The 19,663-nt window shown below is 40.0% G+C and overlaps 2 protein-coding genes and 1 non-coding gene across 4 annotated transcripts; 2 read left to right on the top strand and 1 right to left on the bottom strand.

Moving 5' to 3' along the window:
* Positions 1-234: 234 nt before the first annotated feature.
* On the bottom strand, positions 235-4,128 carry psma5 (proteasome subunit alpha 5). Of its 2 annotated transcripts, none has more exons than XM_022744974.1 (10): positions 4,038-4,128; positions 3,689-3,739; positions 3,087-3,153; positions 2,837-2,963; positions 1,754-1,821; positions 1,561-1,668; positions 1,341-1,399; positions 1,130-1,232; positions 810-896; positions 235-572 (listed from the first exon to the last, which is right to left on the bottom strand). In XM_022744974.1, exons 2-10 carry the CDS (start codon positions 3,715-3,717, stop codon positions 495-497), a joined length of 726 nt encoding a protein of 241 aa, XP_022600695.1. In that variant the 5' UTR covers positions 3,718-3,739; positions 4,038-4,128; the 3' UTR covers positions 235-494. The 2 variants fall into 2 exon arrangements, with proteins under 2 accessions (XP_022600695.1, XP_022600696.1); XM_022744975.1 differs by having other exon boundaries at positions 4,052-4,089.
* A 467-nt stretch (positions 4,129-4,595) lies between these two features.
* trnae-uuc lies at positions 4,596-4,667 on the top strand. Its single transcript has one exon. It is a non-coding gene; the product is annotated as a tRNA-Glu (tRNA).
* Positions 4,668-5,737: 1,070 nt separating this feature from the next.
* LOC111221957 (matrix remodeling-associated protein 8-like) lies at positions 5,738-18,559 on the top strand. The gene is made up of 12 exons (XM_022745559.1): positions 5,738-5,945; positions 6,585-6,611; positions 6,769-7,074; positions 7,958-8,059; positions 8,162-8,295; positions 8,423-8,602; positions 13,045-13,186; positions 16,462-16,620; positions 16,705-16,729; positions 16,818-16,903; positions 16,979-17,050; positions 17,139-18,559. The coding sequence occupies exons 1-12, from the start codon at positions 5,894-5,896 to the stop codon at positions 17,159-17,161; spliced, it is 1,308 nt and encodes a 435-aa protein (XP_022601280.1). The 5' UTR covers positions 5,738-5,893; the 3' UTR covers positions 17,162-18,559.
* Positions 18,560-19,663: the final 1,104 nt, after the last annotated feature.

The raw sequence follows: 19,663 nt of genomic DNA, 5'->3' as shown, positions 1-19,663 counted from the left end.
TCGTCACTGGATCATATGATTTTGCCACTGTGATGTGATCTGTAAGTGTTCACAAAGCACAGTACTGTATTGATTAACCCTAAATGTGTGTGTGGGAGGGTGGGGGGGTAATACTAGACTACCATACTTGAAACAAGAAACACAAAAACTACAGAGTCAGATCACTTTCTGAATACAAGTTTAATCGAAGTACTGATTCGTAACAAAAAAATACCCCAAAACCCCCACCCTCCCACCCCTACATTTTTTGTGCCACTCAGCAGTAAGCGCTGGTCAGACTCCTGTACAGAGCAGTACAGATAGAGAGAGAGAAGTAAATTAGCACATTACAAAGATAACCCTCTTATTCAATCCAAAAACTTCTGAATGCAGCAAGGGGGAGAATGCGCTGATGGAAAACTGTGGTTGTGTTGTGACATTTGTCCCAGGTGTAGCTCCACGTCCTCTCGTCTCCTCTCCAGAACTCAAACCAAGACTGTCAAGTCTTTTCTGCTCTAGATATCCTTGATTACATCTTCCAGCTCCTCTTTGGAATACATGTGGAAGGTCTTTCCAGGCTCTACTGTTGCCAGCTACAGGAGAGACACAGATTAAGCCTTCATGAACCGAGCACAGGGGATTTAAACGCTGATAGCCCTGTGCAAACTTAAAACTGCTGTGGCTAAGAGTTTTTTCAAATGAAAGTCAAACTAACACTGGTGATGTGGTTTGAACTGGACATTTTAATAAACAAATTCAACCTCTCAAATGTCCACAAAGATCAACTAAAATCAAGTATTTAGAACATGAGTGAGAAATGAGGAACAAACCTCAATATTGGTGGCGTTGAGCTTCTCCTCCATCACCTGCTTCAGAATGGTGAGAGACGACTTGATGGCGTCTTTTAATGTCATGGACTGTCAGTTACCCAGGGGGAGAGAGACAAACCGAAAAGATACAACACTTTAGTGTTGGTGATTTGCATGTCTTTACTTTAGATGACTTGTGCCAATATGAGCTTAGAAAATTCTACAATTTTGCATTTTGCAAAAAAACAATAATTTAACAGCTTGCATATCAGATAGCAGCTTATAAACAGATCAATTTGCGTTGCTAATTTTCCTGGTGATTATAAATGTGCAGTGGATACCTTGTGGTAGACCTCTTGCAGAGAACTCTGTGCTCCCTCAGACGCTGAGCCGATGGCCCGAGCATCACACTGCACAAAGGTTCCTGATGGGTCCATGTGGTACCTGCATTTACAAACATAAGATCTAAGTCTCTCAGTGGTCTGACTTAAAAGTTAATTGTTCTACCATTTGAAGTTATAAGTATTTAAGGTGCATTAAATCTTTACATACAGCTGCGGTCCTTTTTCATCAACTCCCCCAAACAGAAGTGCTACGCCAAATGGTCGACTCTATGAGTGCCAGAACAGAGGAACAGAGAAGAGAGAGAAGAATACAGGTCAGGCCACATTACTGACACCATCAATGTGTATGCTTTTGGAAAAAAAATAATCCCATTGACTTGAGATTTGAATGAGTGAATATTTCAACAGAGATCATCTGAGTGACTGACCATGGCACCGGGATCAGCATCCTCCTCTCCAAACTGCAGCGCCAGGTTGGACACAGCCTGAGTCACACTCTCCACTGTCATTGTCTCATTGTAAGTGAACCAGTGGTTCTGAGGAGGAAAATCAACAGGTTAATTTCAGGTTAAACACAAGGTCAGTAAACTGCTTAAATTACAGTGTGCTCAGCAGCCATACCTGTGTTTCCACTCTTGCTTTGTCAATTAGAGTCTTAGCATCAGCTATCAAGCCACTCATGGCGCAACCTTTGAGGTGGAGAGAAAGAAAATTAAGAAACCGGACGACCTTCAGATGCTGTAGCCTAACCGAACAATCATCAATGTCAAACATAGAAATGTAATGTCATACTACATCAACTGTGGTAACATTAATATACAAGAGGTGTGGGTTTAATCATTGCCACTGATCAAATTTTGCAGTCTTACATGGTACAAGCAATATGACTGTTACTATATTTCCTAAATTAAATAACATGACAGGTCAGGCTTTTCTTCCTAAAGAGAAAGTTGTCCATGCATGCGATATGAGTAGGCTCAACTATTATTCCAAAAAAAAAAAAAAAAAGGCCCACGGGTCTGCCCAAAACACATTTAAAACTATTTTAACTCACAATGAATGCCACTCAAGATTTTTGGTCAGGGCAAAGAACACCCAGAAAATTTCTGATAAGATTTTAAAAAATACAAAGTTTCCCATTCTATTAGCTCAACACCAAAAGCCTCACAGAGGGGAAATCTAGAAAGAGAATGAGAAGTGCCCTTTTATGACTCTTTTCTTATAAATAGATCTTTACATGGGCAAAATATGTTTCTGCTACAGTTCAGATTGTCCGTTTTACTATGCAAAGTATTCTTCTTCAGCAATATTTTTTCTTGGATCAATTGCCATGCTATTGTTAAAACAATTCTAATGACACTATAAAATTAATCTTGTTTTTTCCATCATTTATGTGTTTATTTTACATTTTACTCTGCTTCTCACTTGCTCTAGTGCTTTAGTAAGTGTACAATGCTTTTCATTTCAGTGAACAAAACATGCAATACAAACACAGCTAAGTGTTAAAACTCATTCTTGTTTTCTTTAGGGTTTTTTTTCTTTTTCCAATATACAAATACAGTTAAAATGATGAATTGATTGTTTACCTGTCAAATTAGTTGTGGATTTATGATTAAAACACCAGCAAATAACTTTTCTCAAATACAGTACATATTCAATCATTAATCTTCGGTATGAATTCTTATTTTTTTTGTTCCCACTGACCAATGTGACTGTCAATCTCCACGATCTTCTCAATGCTGTTGGGCTCCATCAGGGGAGAGGTGATCCTCTTCTCCACAGCCAGACACACCCCCTCTGATGTCTGGATACCAATGGCTGTGGAGCCCAACTGGGAGAGCAAGGCCAGACCAAAGACAACATATGAGCTTCAGATGGGACACTTGTTTTCAAGTTTCAGCATACAATATCACATAGAGGTTGACAGTTATGTTAGTCAGCATAGAATACTCACCTTTATAGCCTCAATGGCATATTCAACCTGGAACAATCTTCCTTCAGGAGAGAATGTGTTCACACCTCTGCAAAACAAATGTGAGTAATTATTACTAACGGTTGTCAGTTCAACATTGGAAAACAATATGCCAATAAATGTAGTTGGCATAATGCTGAGTTTGTATTTTCGCATGTCTAGAGTCACCACAAAAAAACAACAACAAAAAAAAACAACAACACACACAAACACACACAAACACTTTCAGTCAAAGCGTTTGTGCGCACACAAGTTTCTTGATAACAGCATTACTAAAACACATTTTTAATCTCAGTTTGGCTTTCTGGTTAAATAAAGGTTAAATTTAAAAAAAAAACAGCAATACCGAAAGTGAAAGCAAATTAACTTGTCGGAAAGCGACTAGCTGCTAGCTAACTATCTACAACAAACAGCTAAACAATTACAACAAGGGTTGCAAACAAAGGCACCTCCAAACTTCTTTGACCAGTCAAAATCGAAAACAGCCTTACAGAAACTTGTTAACATAAGTGTGCTTTCCTGAGTTTGCTCATTCCCACTGAGAAGCGCTCAACAAATGACAAAGCAGTTTGAGTTGCACCTACCTGTCATATTCCGATCTTGTCAAAAACATCTTTTAACGTTTTACACAGGACCTGCAAAAACAGAAGAGGGAGTATGTAAGATTCCTAAACTATATAAATTAAGCAATTATGAAAAAGGACAAGGATTTGAGTATAAGTTAGCCGTGACACCGGGTGATTAGCTAGCTAGGGTTAGCTGCGATACCGAGCAAGCGTGCTGGCTAATTGACAGTAAGCTAAAACAACCGCACAGAAACGACTAATATTACTCCAACATCCATATTACGACATTTTAACTACTTTTAAGAGAATGTAAATGGGGATTTAAGCGACGTTCAACTAAATAATTGCACTTGTTAGACTAGTTTACCTCCAGCTACAAACCCTTGAATGAGTTCGCTCGTTTCAGGGGAAGCGTCGGGGGTGTAACATCCAACAGCGCCGGTTGTCAACAAATCGTGAGAAAGGTTCCGCAGTGCTGTGCAGCGCTATCCCTGAGCGTCAGTAAACATGCTATCACCACAAAGTTACTTAATTTTAAACATTACTTTATTAGCAGCCAGTTATACAGCCATGAAGTAAAAAAGGTAATGTATTTTTGTGATTATCGTTTTAACATAATACGACCAATTATTGTAATAAAGTCTACAGAAAAATATTTTAAAGATGTGAATGTTTTTAAGTAAAATACCGAGGAGTATCAAATTCGATGGTAATGGTAAAGCTGACAATAAACAGTAGCTGTAGGTTTACTATAAATGGTGGTGTTTTGTCTCTTGAGCCACTGTTTCATGTGAATTAGTCATTATTTATTTATTTTGAAGTGGATAGGTAGTGCAATAATGCAGTTACAATGGAATAATAAACTTTAAAATAATCAAGACAGCACATTTCTATGAACAGATAGTCAAATTAAGATCAACAGGAGTCCCATATGGTCTAGCGGTTAGGATTCCTGGTTTTCACCCAGGCGGCCCGGGTTCGACTCCCGGTATGGGAACGTGCTTTTGAGATAAGAGAGCAGTAATATAGCCACACTGATAACCATCTTCATAATATCACATGAGAAAAAGAACATAGAGTCAATCACGACATGCACATTCAAGCGAGCCTTTATAATGTTGGAGTGTGCCTGTAATAACAGCGAAGCAGCCACTGAGTGTCATCAGTGAGAAAGAGAAATATCAGTAGAAGCAGTGGAAACCTGTCGATATTTCTGGACTTCAAATGCAAAATGTAGCCCTTTAAAAGTGGCTTATATGGACATATGTTAAATGTGGTGAGTACTTTTGAAATAAAACTAACACTAATGATGCTGGAGATTAAGGACATATTATGGCTTTTTGTATGCTTCCTGCCCAAAAATGCAATAGGCCTACTATCCCTTCTGCACTGTCCCATTAGTATTATTTCATGCAGAGATCAAGCATTGGTCGAAAAAGCACTCAGATACTTTAATACCACAATCTACAAAACTTTCTTTCAAAAGTCCTGCATTCAAAACCGGAGGAGGCCATACTTAAAAGTATTCTCAAGTATTCCAAGTAAAGCTATATTATTTCTATGATATTTCTTTTACTTTTATTTATTTGTTTTGAATGTGTGAATCGAGTTCCCCTTGCCTATGTAAGATAATATTGTATTATTATTATTTTTAGAAGTCGTAGTAGCCTAGTAGTAATAGTATTATAAGTATTAGGCTATTATTATTATTATTATTATTATTACTATTATTATTACTATTAGTAGTAGTAGGCTAGTAGTAGTATCATCATCATCAGTATTATTATTAAGTGGAATCAAGTTCAGCAGTTGCCTTTTGACATGCTGTGAAATATGAAGTAAGTAGGATATTAAAGAGCATTATATGTTCTGTAGGCCTAACATAATAGCCCAGTGTAATAATGATATACGTCCACTGTAATCAAGTAATCTCTGTCCTGAGATGTGGAGCAGTGATAAGTGAATAAGTGAAGTTACGGGTGATGTGAGAGGAGGGGATGTTCATGCAGGCCGGTGGTGTCGGGTTTCATTTCCCGGGTGGGATCAGTTCAGTCCTGTCCTGTTTTGGTTCTGTGTTGATGTCCTCTCTTCAGACTCTGAAATCTGAACAAACCCATTCCCGCTGCTGTTGCGGATGGATAAACAATACGTATTCTCTTACTCTCAGGGTCGTCTGCCAGGTGTACAGCTTTGACAAGTCTCCGTGTTATTAAAATTGTCAACATGAAGAGCGAGAGGGAGGACATCATTTTCCAGGCGCTCCTCTTGATCCACAGTAAGTTTGGTTGCCGCTGCATTGTTTTTACTTTTGTTACAGGTGCGTGTTGTTACTGTAGAGTATGCACACATAAGATTATATTTTTAAAAGTATGCTGCAAACAAGACGTAATCTTCTGCATTAGTATGTGATTAAATTAAAAAAAAGTATTTTCTTTGGTTACAAGTTTACTCTTTTTCTTTTCTACCCCTTTCCGTACGAAGTCATCTTAATGTTTAAAGGCTTTGGAGGCGCTAAGCTGATTTAAAAGTTTTAGAGCACACTTCAGTAGATTTGCTGATATGTAGAGGCAGATATTATTCATTTGAATTTCTTCAGGCTGATATTAAAACCAGACTCAGTGCTTTTCATCTGTCCACCTCAGCTTCACTCGCACACAGACACATTCCTGTCTGATGAGTTTTACTGAGTCAGTGTCTAAACCATCAGGACAGTGTAAGAAAAGCATTTACTTTGCAGCATGAAATGAATATCAGTCAATGACTATACCTTATACTTTCTACTATAGTTTCCAATTAAGGCTACTTTTAACACAACCCACAACATGCACTGGTATGTTGTGGAAATGTCACTCAGGTCTGACTGGATCTGTTCAAGTGATTATCCTGTTCACTTTTTCAACTGTTTCTATTTCAGTCCCTGTGGCCTGCCTCTTCACTGCAGGTATGTTCCTCGGTGTGTGTGTGTGTGTGTGTGTGTGTGTGTGTGTGTGTGTGTGTGTGTGTGTGCAGTTGTGATTTATTTCTATACATTTCTCCTAAGGGATTTAGTAAATGCTTGACATCTCTGTGTGAATATCTACGCCCTCTCTGTCCCTCAGTGTCAGGTCAGTCCGACAGCAGCAGCAGTGTGGTGGTGGCAGGTTACAATGTAAGCGCCCCAGCTGGGTCGAGGGTGGTGCTGCAGTGTGTGAGCGGTCGCATGGTGTGGACCAGGGACAGGGTGAGGGACAGACAGAGGGTGCTCCACTGGGACCTGTACCGGGCCCATCCAGACAACACCATGGAGAGGGTGGTGGACATGTTTTCAGCAGGAGACCAGAGGATCTACAACTCCTACAACCTGGGTAGAGTCGGCATCACCCAAACAGCCTTCAGGGATGGAAACTTCTCCCTGGTCATCAAAGGTCACACTCACTGTCTTTGACTTTAATGTCTGTAGCTATGGTATAATTTAGCTGCTCAGTATGACTGACATTACTTTGTTTTCCTGTCTCACTGTGACTTTGCCTTGATTCTTATTCTCTTATAGCTCTTATACTTTTCAAATCATACAATACATTTTTGATTTTTTTACCCTGCAGGTAGCTATTCATTTCTGTACATACCAGCATGAAAGTCAAATTTGCTTGAGACACATAATCCATCAGTTAACATTGACCTTATTTATTAAAAGCTGCATTTCCACCACAGAAATACAGTTGAAAACAAAACACATCTTGTCTCATGATCAGTCTCTTTTAATTGACAACATCTAATGTGTGCAGTAGTGTATTTGCTCTTTATTCTTAAAGGTAAATGCTTCATTTAATAGAAGTGTAAATTCTATGACGGTAGCAAAGGTGGGCTTTGTTTCAAGCAAGATGGATCCCCTCCTTCATAAAGCACATGGGAAACGCTGCTGTTTTGAAAAATTCTTGGTGCATTCAAGAAATGTGGGAAACTCCATCTATCAGCTTTCAGGATTCATTCATAGTATTTGCTTTGTTGCTTTTCTGCCATGATTTACTCTCCAACAGCTGAGTTCAAACATTGAAATTCTGACACACTGTAGTTGTCAAAGCATCGTAAACACCTGAATGCACCAATCAGAAGGATTTTTTTTTAAAGCAGTTCCAGTGCTCAACAGCATTCAAGCAATTTTGACAGATAAACTGATTGAAGGTGAACTAGTGCTCACAGTTTCTGCAAACAGCACACAAAACCACTGGTATTGTCTTTTAAGTGCATATGTGACAATTATTTGACCCAACAACATCATTATGTTTGCTTTTCTGCATGTGATGATAGATGTGACGATGAACGACAGAGGTCTGTACTCCTGTAACCTCCACCATCTCTACTGCCACCTGTACGAGACGGTCAGAGTACAGCTCAACGTCACTAAATCACGTATGTATCTCACTTCACCAACTACCAGCATCTTCAACACACAGCAACTTTAAAGCTGACTTTAAAGTTTGTCTTTTTTTTTTTTGCATGTTTACCATAAAGGCCGTAAGGAACAGCGCTTCTGGGATGGACAAAAGGCGGTGTATGTGGTGCTGCTTGGGAGCACCGTGGTGCTGCCTTGCATCAACCGACGCAACGTGTGGACAGACTGGAGCAACGACGAGGAGGACCAGCAGGTGCGTGTGCTACATGAGTTTATTTTCCTCAGACAATCAATCTCAGCCTGGATTTACTTTTGATTTAGAGGGATTACGTGATATTGACTGAAAAATGCAACTCCTTTCCTGCTTTGGTGGTTTCCAGGTAGTCCACTGGGACCGCCAGTCCCCAGGAATCCGCCATGACCGTGCTGACCGGCTGGTGGATCTGTACGCCTCTGGGGAGCAGCGCAGCTACGGACCACTGTTCCTCCAGAGGAAGATGAACATCAGCAATCAAGCCTTCTCAGAGGGAGACTTCTCACTCACCATATCTGACCTGCAGGTGTGTAATGTTGTGTAAAAGGAGAGTAACTTCAAGGGGGAACCGAGAACACCATAAGAGCCTGGTAGTTTTAGTACACATTGTTAAAATATTCTCCTATAGTAAGGAGTACACTTCCCACTGGGCTCACCCATACTACAAATCTGTGTGCCCATGCACTTTGGATGCAATGTGTAGAGAGAGTGTGTTGTACATGTGTTTCTAGAACACATGGAAGTTACATCAGTAATGTAGCTCTTGTCAAATTAAACATTATTGCTGTATTGGGAAATGAGGTTGGCAGCCACAGTATGTTGAGCAATCACATCAACTTTTAAAAACAATAACAACAGTATCATAACAGACAATACAAGACCCGCCCAAAAGGACTCTGTCAGTCCCTTTGTGGCACTTGTAGTAATAGAAAGCAGTTTAATCCTTACAGTCACATTTTAGAGAATCTCTAGGGCCCCAGTGTTTTGTTTTGTTTTGTTTTGATAGAGTTCATAAATCAGTAGATTTAGGTTAAACACAGGCTCAAGAGACTCTGGGGCTTTATGACCACACTGTGGAATGGGGCCAGTTTTCCAGTCAGCGTGAGGCAGAAATGGGCTTCCACAGAGATCTGGGCATTAGGGATTAAGATAACCTGACTGACAGTATTCATTTATTTGCATGTTCTGTAATTTAAGATATATTTTCTTTTTTGTGAAATGTAATTTAAAGTCTTCTCAGTTTACATAATTTTTAAACAGCATTTTAGAGTGTCAGGTCAGATATTACATACTAACATTAGAATGGGTTCGGTCATCCAAGCTAATTCAGTAAATTATGTAACAGTTTCAAATTGCAGATACTGTGTTAATATTCAGTAACAACTAATCTCCACCTAGGTTATGGGGTGTATCCCATTATAAATTAGTGAGGGGTAAATCTTCACTGTATAAGTCATAAGTCTGTAAATTTGAATCTTTCTAAGAATTATAGTCGGTATTATCTATAGTACTTATTTGGGTGTGATCTTACACACACATAAACTTCCAGAATCTGCAGCGTCAGACAGACACATTGGTTCTTATATCAACCAAGGATAAAACAATGACCTTTAAGTCTTTTTTGTTCTGAGAGCCCTTACAGCCAAGGTTTTCATGTGAGCATAATATCACCATAGTCAATATAGATAATGTTATCCTTTTAAAGACTATTTAAATTGGTAATGTAAATTGTTAACATCATTCAAAAAGATTGTGGTAGGGTTGTGTAATTGGCAACGGTTTATTTGATCCCTTGCAGGCTTGCCACAGTTACAGTGACTATTCAAAGAAGAAAACAGACTGTCACTGCCTCCCAAAATAACCCGTATGATCATTCCAAAAATGATTGATTTCAGTCTTTTTTCTGCTCGCTACTTTTATGGTTAAGATTTTGTTACAGGCATCTAAAACTTCTTAAGGTCACCAAATTAAATCATTTCAGGAAATTTCCAACCAAATGTAGCAGAAATATATATAGTGACCAAAGTGAGACTTTTCATCTCATATTATGAACTAAATAATCCGTTTAGGTTTTAATAATTGATTAAAAATGAATTGTCAATATTTATAGGTTATATTTTTATTATTAATTGTTTTTGTAAATAGACATACATTCACAACTACAGGAAATTTAAAGTCGTCAGTTACCTAACCTGTTATTCCTTTGAACTGTGGGATGAAACTAGAGCACCCAGAATAAAGACATGCTGACATTAGAAGAACATTTAAACTCTACACAGAAAGACAGATTCAACACAGCCCTCTTACTGTGCAGCCTCAGTGTCATCAACATCATCGTCTTCAGGGCTTTTTGACTAACACACCTGTTTCCTTTCTACTATGACTAGTTGAAATGTCTGCTGTGAAAAAGGCCTATGGCATGAAAAAGTAGTATCCATTGCATGGTATATCCAGTTGTTTTCTATAGGCACTAAGTGTTTTGCACACTGTTTGTGTGCCCTGTTGCTTGCTGCACAGCATACCTGCGGTTTTGCAGGAGTGCTCTGAGTGGCTCTAGTTGAAAAAACAGAGAAGGGCCCAATGTCATTTATGTTTCTTTTCCTATTGTCCAATCCGATGAATTAAGAGGTGGGCCTTCTGTGGTTGAGACGACAAAGTTTACAGTTACTACTCCATCATTGTAGTTCCTACAATCAAGGAGAAGAAACTAGTGGTGGTTGTTGCTGGATGCCTGGAGCTACATGACTTTACCAGCCACAGTTACCATAATTTAACAGAAAACAGGAGGCCTAGGGGCAAATTAGTGCAGTACTTGAGATTTCAGGTGAGTGCAGCAGCTGTGCTGCCCATAATATATTTTTATTCAAGTGTGGTGTGTCTTTTTTCAATAACGTTTACTCTGCATCAACTTGTAGTCTTGATCAGCTGTGAGAAGAATCGTCGAATCCTCTTCAAAAACATTCTCTTTGTTTTGACTTTGACAAATCCTTTGGTTCTTTCATCGGTGCTCCTGCTGTCCCCAGCAGAATCATGGAGATCAGAGGCAGGTGAAGTTGCCTCATTCAAGTGAAGTGGTTTCTGATTGGTCTCAGCAGCAGTGGCGTCATCTAAGCCAGCTTTCTCCAGTGGTCTCTTGTTGTTGTCTCTAGCGGTCCTGTCAGCTGTGGCTGGGGTTCCATCATTTGTGGTTTTGGCTTCATCTAAGCTACGTGTGGGTGGTCGTTCATCACTCGGGCAAGAAGCAGTTTCTTCATCAGATAGATGAAAGTGAGTCATCCGAACTAAAAATGGATTCTCCTTTAAAACTTACAACTTCACTGGATGTTACAGAGTGCTTGAATTTAACTGATGATTCCTCCAGTTGGCATTTTGTTATCGTCGTAAAGGCTGCTGACATGTAAGGGTTGGGGTTTGCATCATGAGGAAAATGTTTCATGGTAATAAAACGGTGCCCCAGAGCTTCACTGAGGGTGATTCTTTTTTGAGGATCTACCTGCAGCATTCGTTTGAGGAGGCTTAAAAAGGCCTGTGTGTCCTCAGACTCTGTGGTATCGTTCACCTCTGGCCGAGTCTTTGTTATGTCATTTAGACTGGTTAACTTGTCAAAAATGCCTCTATACCGCCTGGTCTTGGAGCCTGTTAGGAGCATGTATTCAGCCTCTGTATTCAGCCTCCATGAAGGGTTAGAGGAGTCTTTGTCTTTGCTGAAAAAGCAGCTGGAATAGATTCCAGACTTCAGCAAGTGATCATCAGGCAGACCCTGCATCTGCACGATGGCTCTCATTACCTGATATGCACACCTTATTGGATACAGGTTCTGGCCAAGGTACATGAAGGCCAAAACGCAGCCAAGAGACCACATATCTACAGCCTCATCAAGTGGAAGGCCCAGGATAACTTCAGGGGCCCTGTAGCCAATGGCCTGAATTAGGGTGCCAGCGTGTATTTTGGAGATATTAGCAGCCAAACCAAAATCAATGAGTTTCACCCTGAAGGGCTGCTGATGATGATTAACCAACATTATGTTGTCTGGCTTGACATCTGCATGTGACAGACCTACGCTCTTGAGGGCGTTCAGAGCCACCAGCATTTGTTGTGTGATTACTCGAATCTCAGACAGATGCAGTGGCTGGAAGTCTCTGCTTCTGATGAAATCATAGATATTTATGTCCAGCATTTCAAATGCCAGACAAACATGTCCTTTATACTCAAAATGCTCGGCAAACCTGACCAAGTTGTTCTTGTCTTGGTCAAGCTTCCTGAGTTTTTGAAGAACAGCCACCTCTCTTTTACCAGCCCAGGTCATGTCGTTCCTCACAATCTTCACAGCCATCTTCACCTTGTTGTCCAATCTCGTGCACTGGGCCACTTTCCCATAACCCCCACACCCCAGGTACTTCTCTACGAAGTATGCACCTGTATTACTAGGTAGAACTTCGTATTTGCCTATGTTGTAATGTCCCCTCTCTCTGTGAGCACAGCCACAGCATGTTCCCATTTCTAAAAGTTAAATGTTACCAATTAAACCGACTGCAGTTTATACAGACTTCTCATTTGGTACTCACTAGTAAAAGTGTTGGTTGCCTGGTGAGAGAGATCATGTGACAGCATCATCTGTGTCAAAGTTGCATGTAGAAAAGTTCTTTGTGACATCATCATAGAAATCTTAGTTCAAAGGAAAACCTGGTTACCACGGTAACATGGTAATAACAGTCTGTTGATTTTCATGAGAGCTGCTTACACATTACACCCAACATTAGCATGTTGACGTTAGCGTTAAGGAACAGCCGAGCAGAAATGCTAAAATCAGTCCGTTCTCATGTTTTTCAATGCTCAACTCTTGTTGTGCCTGATAGGATTCATCTGAAGGCATACATATAGCCTATTTCATTACATTACATTACATACGGTATAATGTGTGTGTGTGTGTGTGTGTGTGTGTGTGTGTGTGTGTGTGTGTACATGCAGCCCACAGATGAGGGGATGTATTCCTGCCACCTCCACCATCATTACTGTGGCCTACATGAGAGAAGAGAGTTCCAGGTCACAGTCGAGCCACCAGTGATTCAGACCACCCAGACAGCCAAAGCACTGCCCAATGAGGACAAAGGTAACACACACACACACACACACACACACACACACACAAACACACAAATATACAAATACATAAACACAAACGTCCTTCCTGCTCTAGTTATAGGTCAGTGTGAGTGCTTTAGCAGAGAGGATGTTTTATAACTTAGTGGATTTCAGCTATGGTGTATACAATTAGGGGAAAAAAACACACACATCTGTTCTTTCCTTCATTCTTCCCCTCTGTACTTTTCGTTTCGTCCTCATTCATCCTTGCCATGTTTGGTCTCGGCCTCAGACTCTCCACAAAGCAAAGTAACGCCAGAGGAAGAGGAGATGAGAGGAGCAGAAAAGAAACCCCCTCATTTCTAAAGCTTTGTGTTTGTTTCATGAGAGATTTTTTTTGTTGCACTGTCAGCTTGTCTGATGCCAGAAACCCCGAAACCACACACACTCCCTAACGACCCATTCCTCCAAACCTCACCCTCATCGATTTTCACCCTCTTTACGACCAAAAGTTCTCCACTATTTCGTCATTCTCATTAGTTTAGTTCACATTTCTCAGCACTTTGCCCTGCATTAAAAATCTCTGAGTGCTTATTAGAAAAGAAAAAGAGAGTAGAGATAGGGTGGGGGAAATGGTATGTTGGCATGCCAGCTGCCTACCTCGAATTCTTAGCGAATGAGAGAGTTTCTGGTGCATGTGTCTGTGTTTCCAGGAGGTAACTGAAGCAAATCCGTAAATGGCAGTTGTATCAATGTGGGAAAATCATTGAGAGAGGCTTAGAAATAAGAAATGCCTGCGGCTGAGCCCATCTGTGTGCGTGTACGTGTGTGTGTGTGTGTGTACGTGTGTGTGTGTTTGTGTGTATAAGTGAGTGTGCCAAGAAGACCGATCTCATTTCAGTGGAATCTCTCGGATACAGTCTTTGGACCGAAGTCCAGCTCTGCCCACACAATTAATCCTTCAGTCGCCGAGCTGTAATAATACAGTAGAATCGCACCATGGGAATTGCGTTTGTTGAGAGACAAGATGCGTAACTGATTTAACACCAGCACACGAGTGAATTTGTACAGTTTCTTCCTCTGTGCTCTCAGACATTATTTTAGCATGGCAGCAGTCATAATAAAAAAAGTAGTATTATTATTATTAAGTCTAGTTATCTGCTCATCTGTTGCCCTCTCTGACCAGCTGCTGCCCTGGTGATTTTGCTCTCTCCTGACACTCTGGAGGAGTTTTTCACTCTTTTATTTTTTTTTTTACCCCACCTTCATCTTTCCTCTGTCGTGCCTTCTTTCTGTTTTTCCTCCTCTGAGGGTCCCACGTGCTCAGATTTGTTTATTTTCATCACGTTCCTTTCTCTTGCTCTTTTCCATTGCTTTTCTCCCTTTCTATGTAACCTTCCTTACGAAGAAAGAAAGAAGTCTTTTCAGTAGTTTATGCACAACAAGAGGAAGTGTGCTTCATCTGTACGGCAGCTGGTCACACACAGGGAAAGACAAACTGAGAGGTAGACAGGCAGAGGGAAGAGCTTTATTGAGATAGAGAGATGCACAAAGAGAGAAAGAAGGACAGGGGCCAAAGAGTCTGTTGATGAAATACGGAAGAGGAGATGTAGGTCACCCCTCCCTCTTTCCCTCCCTCTATCTCTATTATTTCTCAGAGTGGTTTGGGTAAGGGGGGAGGAGAGGGGTAGCCAGTCTAAACACAAACACATATGTTCCCATCAGGGTACGAGTCAGGAGAAAATGCCTTGAAAGTAGAAAAAAGAAGAATCAGAGGATTTACAATGTTGATGAACGTATTGTTTTCATGTGCGCTGCAGACAAGCAGCTGTGTATGTGTTGGAGGTTTGTGTTTGGGACCGCTGGACGAAGTCTTTTCTAGCTTCATTTTGCAAGTCAGACCTCTGGAGAAACATCTCACCGTCCCCTTCCTTTCTCTTGGCTCTCCTCCTCTGTTCCACCCCTGCTCTGCCCTTCCTTCACTCCTCTTCCTATTCCTCACTTCTCTGTGTTTTGCTGCCAGGAAAAGTAAATCACAGCATGACTTTCTGTCTGGATCTCATTTTGGCTCAAATATGTTGAGTCTGAGGTCCGCAGCTGCTGCTTCTCGCCTCGCACTTTTTATTCTTTAATGAAGCAAAATGAAACCAGCCCCCCCCCCCACCGCCCCCCTGCCTCTTAACACTCAGCAGAACCGCACACATGATCTAAGCCCAACCAGCTAATTATTTAACACTGCCTTGGAAATGTCATCAGCATTCAGAGCTTAGGAAGCATCACACACGCTCATGCATGTGCAACAACAAATACGTACGCAGCCACAGACACGGACTGAAAATTATTTTTGTTGGGCTTAGAGAGAAATCTCTGCCAAGGAGTACATGTTAGTCTCCAAGCATTACATTTAGTCCGCCACTGCATTAAACATGAACCACTGAATTCCCCTTGGAACAAAGACGAGATTAAATTTAGCAGAAATTAAGTTTAAGTTTATAGTTTTTTAAACAAACTGGTAACAAAAATGCTGTTATGAAAGATTTTCAATAGGCAGTGAAGATTTAACTTCCTAAAATTTTCTTGTTTGCTACACAAATATGTGACACATCAAGTCTTACTTCTTTAATGAAGAAATAGTAATGGCCATTTCTTGCCAGGGACCCACGAATGTCTGGGCAAGTTGCTGTGATACTTCACAGGATAATTAGAAACTTTGGCCGGCTGGTGCCACTATAGGAAAAGTCAGCAGGTCACCAAAGTCAGTAGAAGTCATCCTCTAAGTATGATGAATATCTGCACCAAATTTGGTGGCAATTCATCCAATATAGATATTTTATTCTGGCTCAAAGCAGTGAACGCACTGACCAGCACCGCCATCGCTATAACCACGCTGCTGGCGTGGTTCAAAATGTTTTTATGTCTGTGAAAGAGAATTTGGTCTGTAAGAACTACTCAACAAATGAAGTCAAACTGGAGAAAGGATTCAGTCTACATAGCAGAGGAAAATGGACAAGCACTGCTCATACTGAGGCTTTGCACACAGTTTTATTGTTTCAGACTATGATGTTCAAATATTCTAAATCTGCAAAGCCACAAAAGGGGAGTGAAGAGAAAAAGTAAGTGAGCTATCATAAATGAAATGTTTTTGTATTACTCACGAGGTGTGTAATGACTGTTCAGTGTAAGGTCTGGTTTTGTTTATTACATTTGTAAACCTCATGATGACACATTGGTCTGTTTGTGAGAGAGGATATGAAGAGTAGAGGAAATGAAATGCTGACTGTTGTGATCTTCTGCTGTACTCAGATACCACGAAGGCTGAATCACCGCGAGTCATCAATGTTATTCTGCCCGACCAGAGACACCACTTTCTCCTGCCGCTGGGCTACGTCCTCACGTCCTTCCTCCTCCTGGTGTTCATTATCCTCATCATTATCCTCATCACACGCAGGCGTAAAATCAAAGGTCTGAACTGCAACATCTCAGTCTGATAATAGGTTGATCTGCATTGAATTTCTTGAGTCTCATCTACTTTTCTTGTATTTTTAGAGTATTATCCTCAGGCATCCATGAGGTGAGTGCTGCAAACACGCAAAGACACACACATTATCACTGTCTTACCCTTAGACACACACTCAGATGTCTCCTTCTCACTGCGATAGGTCCAGCAGAAGTCACAGCAGCTCGGATGACTTTGAGATGGACGTGACTGAAGTCAATATGTGCAACGAGGAAGAAAGAAGATTCGGTGAGTTAGATGAGAAACTGTGTGCGTGTTTTTGACTGTGTGCATATTTTTGACTTTCCCCTGTGTGATTTATAGACTACAAGAACAACCTGCTGAAAGTGAAGGCCCACATGAACACTCAGCCTAAAGTCATTGATCTTGACAAAGGTAAAGCACGCACATCCAAACTCAACCGTCATTAATTATCTCACATTTGTATCCCCCCCTAACTTCAATTTTTCTTTGCTTCTTGCAGAGATGCAGAAGTTTGCTAAGTGAGAAAATGAGAGGAAAAAGTGAAACTGGAGCCACTGGCTGGTCCAGAGGCTGCGCTCCAAATGAAACACACTGCCTTCTGTCCTGGCAGGAGAGACGCCACAGAGAGAGAAGCAATGTCGCCAGAACGCTTCGTTGTGAAATGCAGAAAAAAAAACAAAAAAACCCAAAACAAAACAAACAAAAAAAAAAGAGTTAGAGACATAGATACAAAAAAAAAGAATTTGTTTTCTTTTATTGTACTTTATTGTCAAACTAAAAAGACTGGACTTGGACGACTGTGCACGGCACCATAGCACCACCCAGAGGGGAGTTTTAGCCAAACCTTGATTTGGAGAAGAAGAAACTGTACTTCAGTTAAAGTTGACTCAGTAGTGACTGAGTGAATATGAATGATCAGTTATTACAGCTTCAATCATTATGCCTCAAGTTAAAAAAAAAAATACTGATATTTTACTTTCCACTTTGTTCTTCTCTGTTTACTCACATACTCCATCATGGCTTAACTGACTGGACTGAAGTATCACTGAAGTGTTAATATCAGTGTGTACTGCTTCCTCTAGGCTTTACTGTATGCTAACTGACCAGTCAAGCAGTGTATGTACAAATTTTATTGTGATGCTGAGACTGTATTTTTTTGAGGAATAGTCCCTTTTTCTTTTAAATTTTTTTTTTTTTTTTACATGTATTAAAATTAAGTGTTATTGCCGCTCGGTAATTGGTTATTACACTAACTTGTTAAGAGAAGATACCTCTTTGTATTCAAATGACGTTTTGAATATGAAAGTAAATGTTATTACTTGTGAACTGAATGTGGACAGGAGACATGTTTGGCAACAGCCCTTTTTCACAGATGATATTTTGACTTGTTACATTAGGAGAAGCACAGGTGTTACTAATAATATTAACAATGGCTCTGTTTTATTCAAGTGTCCTTCACACACCGTCATGACGGTGTGGAAATGAGCCAGCATGTAAAACACAACACAATGAGATAGCAGGATCAGCTTCCTCATATTTTGGATGTGTCTGATGTGTTTATGTGATGATCATTGCAGTCATAATGTTGCTGCATCTGTGTTTGACAAGTCACAATGTCATTTCACGTTTCACCCCACATTTCTTGTCCCGTTCATGTACATCCGCCAGTTTGAGAACCACTGCATTAACTATGTATAACAAAATGTTAATATTACAGGGAAAGTGGAACATCTTTTCTATTTGCAGGACTAAGTGTAAACGTCTGTACAAACTCCAGCAAAAACACTTCACAATATCTGCTGGCTTCTGCTTTTTTCACTTAACTATTCGCAGTTTATCATCATTTGGCTCATTTATACTTGGTGTCAAGGGAACTACCTATGTGCTGTGCTGCTAATACAATAAAATTTTAACATAAAAAATCCCCCTCCACTCAAAAATGTGTTTTGGTCATACTGCTCTTGGATGTTTCTGTTGTTCACTGTCCAAACTTATGTATGTTTAGAGTTTGAGAACTAGTAGAAGACTGTTTTCAAACTCCCAATCCCACTGCAATGAGGAAAATGGTTGAAGAATGCAAACTGTTGTTTAAGCAGTGAAAAAAAGCATGTGTAGCCTAAACTGCATTACATTACCAATGGCCTGAAATAAGCATGAAACTTGAACTTGATTAAAGAAAAATATATGAAGATTGGGAAGAAGCTGAATCAAGGTGTAAAAATCCTTAGTTTTTGTGACCTTTTTAAAATTGAAAGTACAAGAAAGTACCAGTTAAACAGATATTTTTCCGACCAGTTGAACAGCTTCTCCCCACTCTGTGTGTGATGTCATCCACTCGCTGCAAACATTCTGCCACATACACACTAATATAAAAATCTGGAAAGGCCCAGAAACATTCATGAAACTTGAACTGTCACTGTTTAAAAAACTATGAATGTGATTTCAGATGAATACAACCAAAAAGGAGGGAAGGTTTCTGAACATTTTGAGTTCTGAATGGAGTTTTTAGCTAAAAGTATGATTTAGAAGTGGTTAAAAAGGCTTCTGTGAAAACTTGAAGCCTCTAATGCACACAAACTGAGAATAGATTTTCAGTCACGCAGGAGACATATTGTATCAAGTAATTACATTTCTGAAATGAAAAATACTTGTATATGATTCTGAAGTTTTCAGTTAGGGAGGAGGTGTAGGTGTCATTTTTTTTCCTAAACTTTTTTTTTTTCTAACCAGGTAACTGAACTGTTTTTATGGAAAACCCGAATCAGACACAAATTATCATTTAAAACAGAGTATTTTTATATATCTTGGAACATGTCTGGAGGGGAACTTTTGTGAATCCTTGTCATCTTGTCATTAATACAGGAGCACTACATTAGGAGTGAATAAAACAGTGTAATGCAGCTGAGCTTGTGTATGTCGTGAGGTCGCAATTCTGCTCCGATACCCAAGTGCAACCCCACCACATTAACTTAATTTTGACAAGCCACAAAGAAGCTAGTTAAAATTTTTGTTTTCTTTATTTTG

The sequence above is a fragment of the Seriola dumerili genome, unplaced genomic scaffold, assembly GCF_002260705.1.
Source record: "Seriola dumerili isolate Sdu_G_001 unplaced genomic scaffold, Sdu_1.0 BDQW01000088.1, whole genome shotgun sequence".
Lineage (NCBI taxonomy): Eukaryota > Metazoa > Chordata > Actinopteri > Carangiformes > Carangidae > Seriola > Seriola dumerili.
This window is presented reverse-complemented; position numbering and strand designations above follow the sequence as displayed.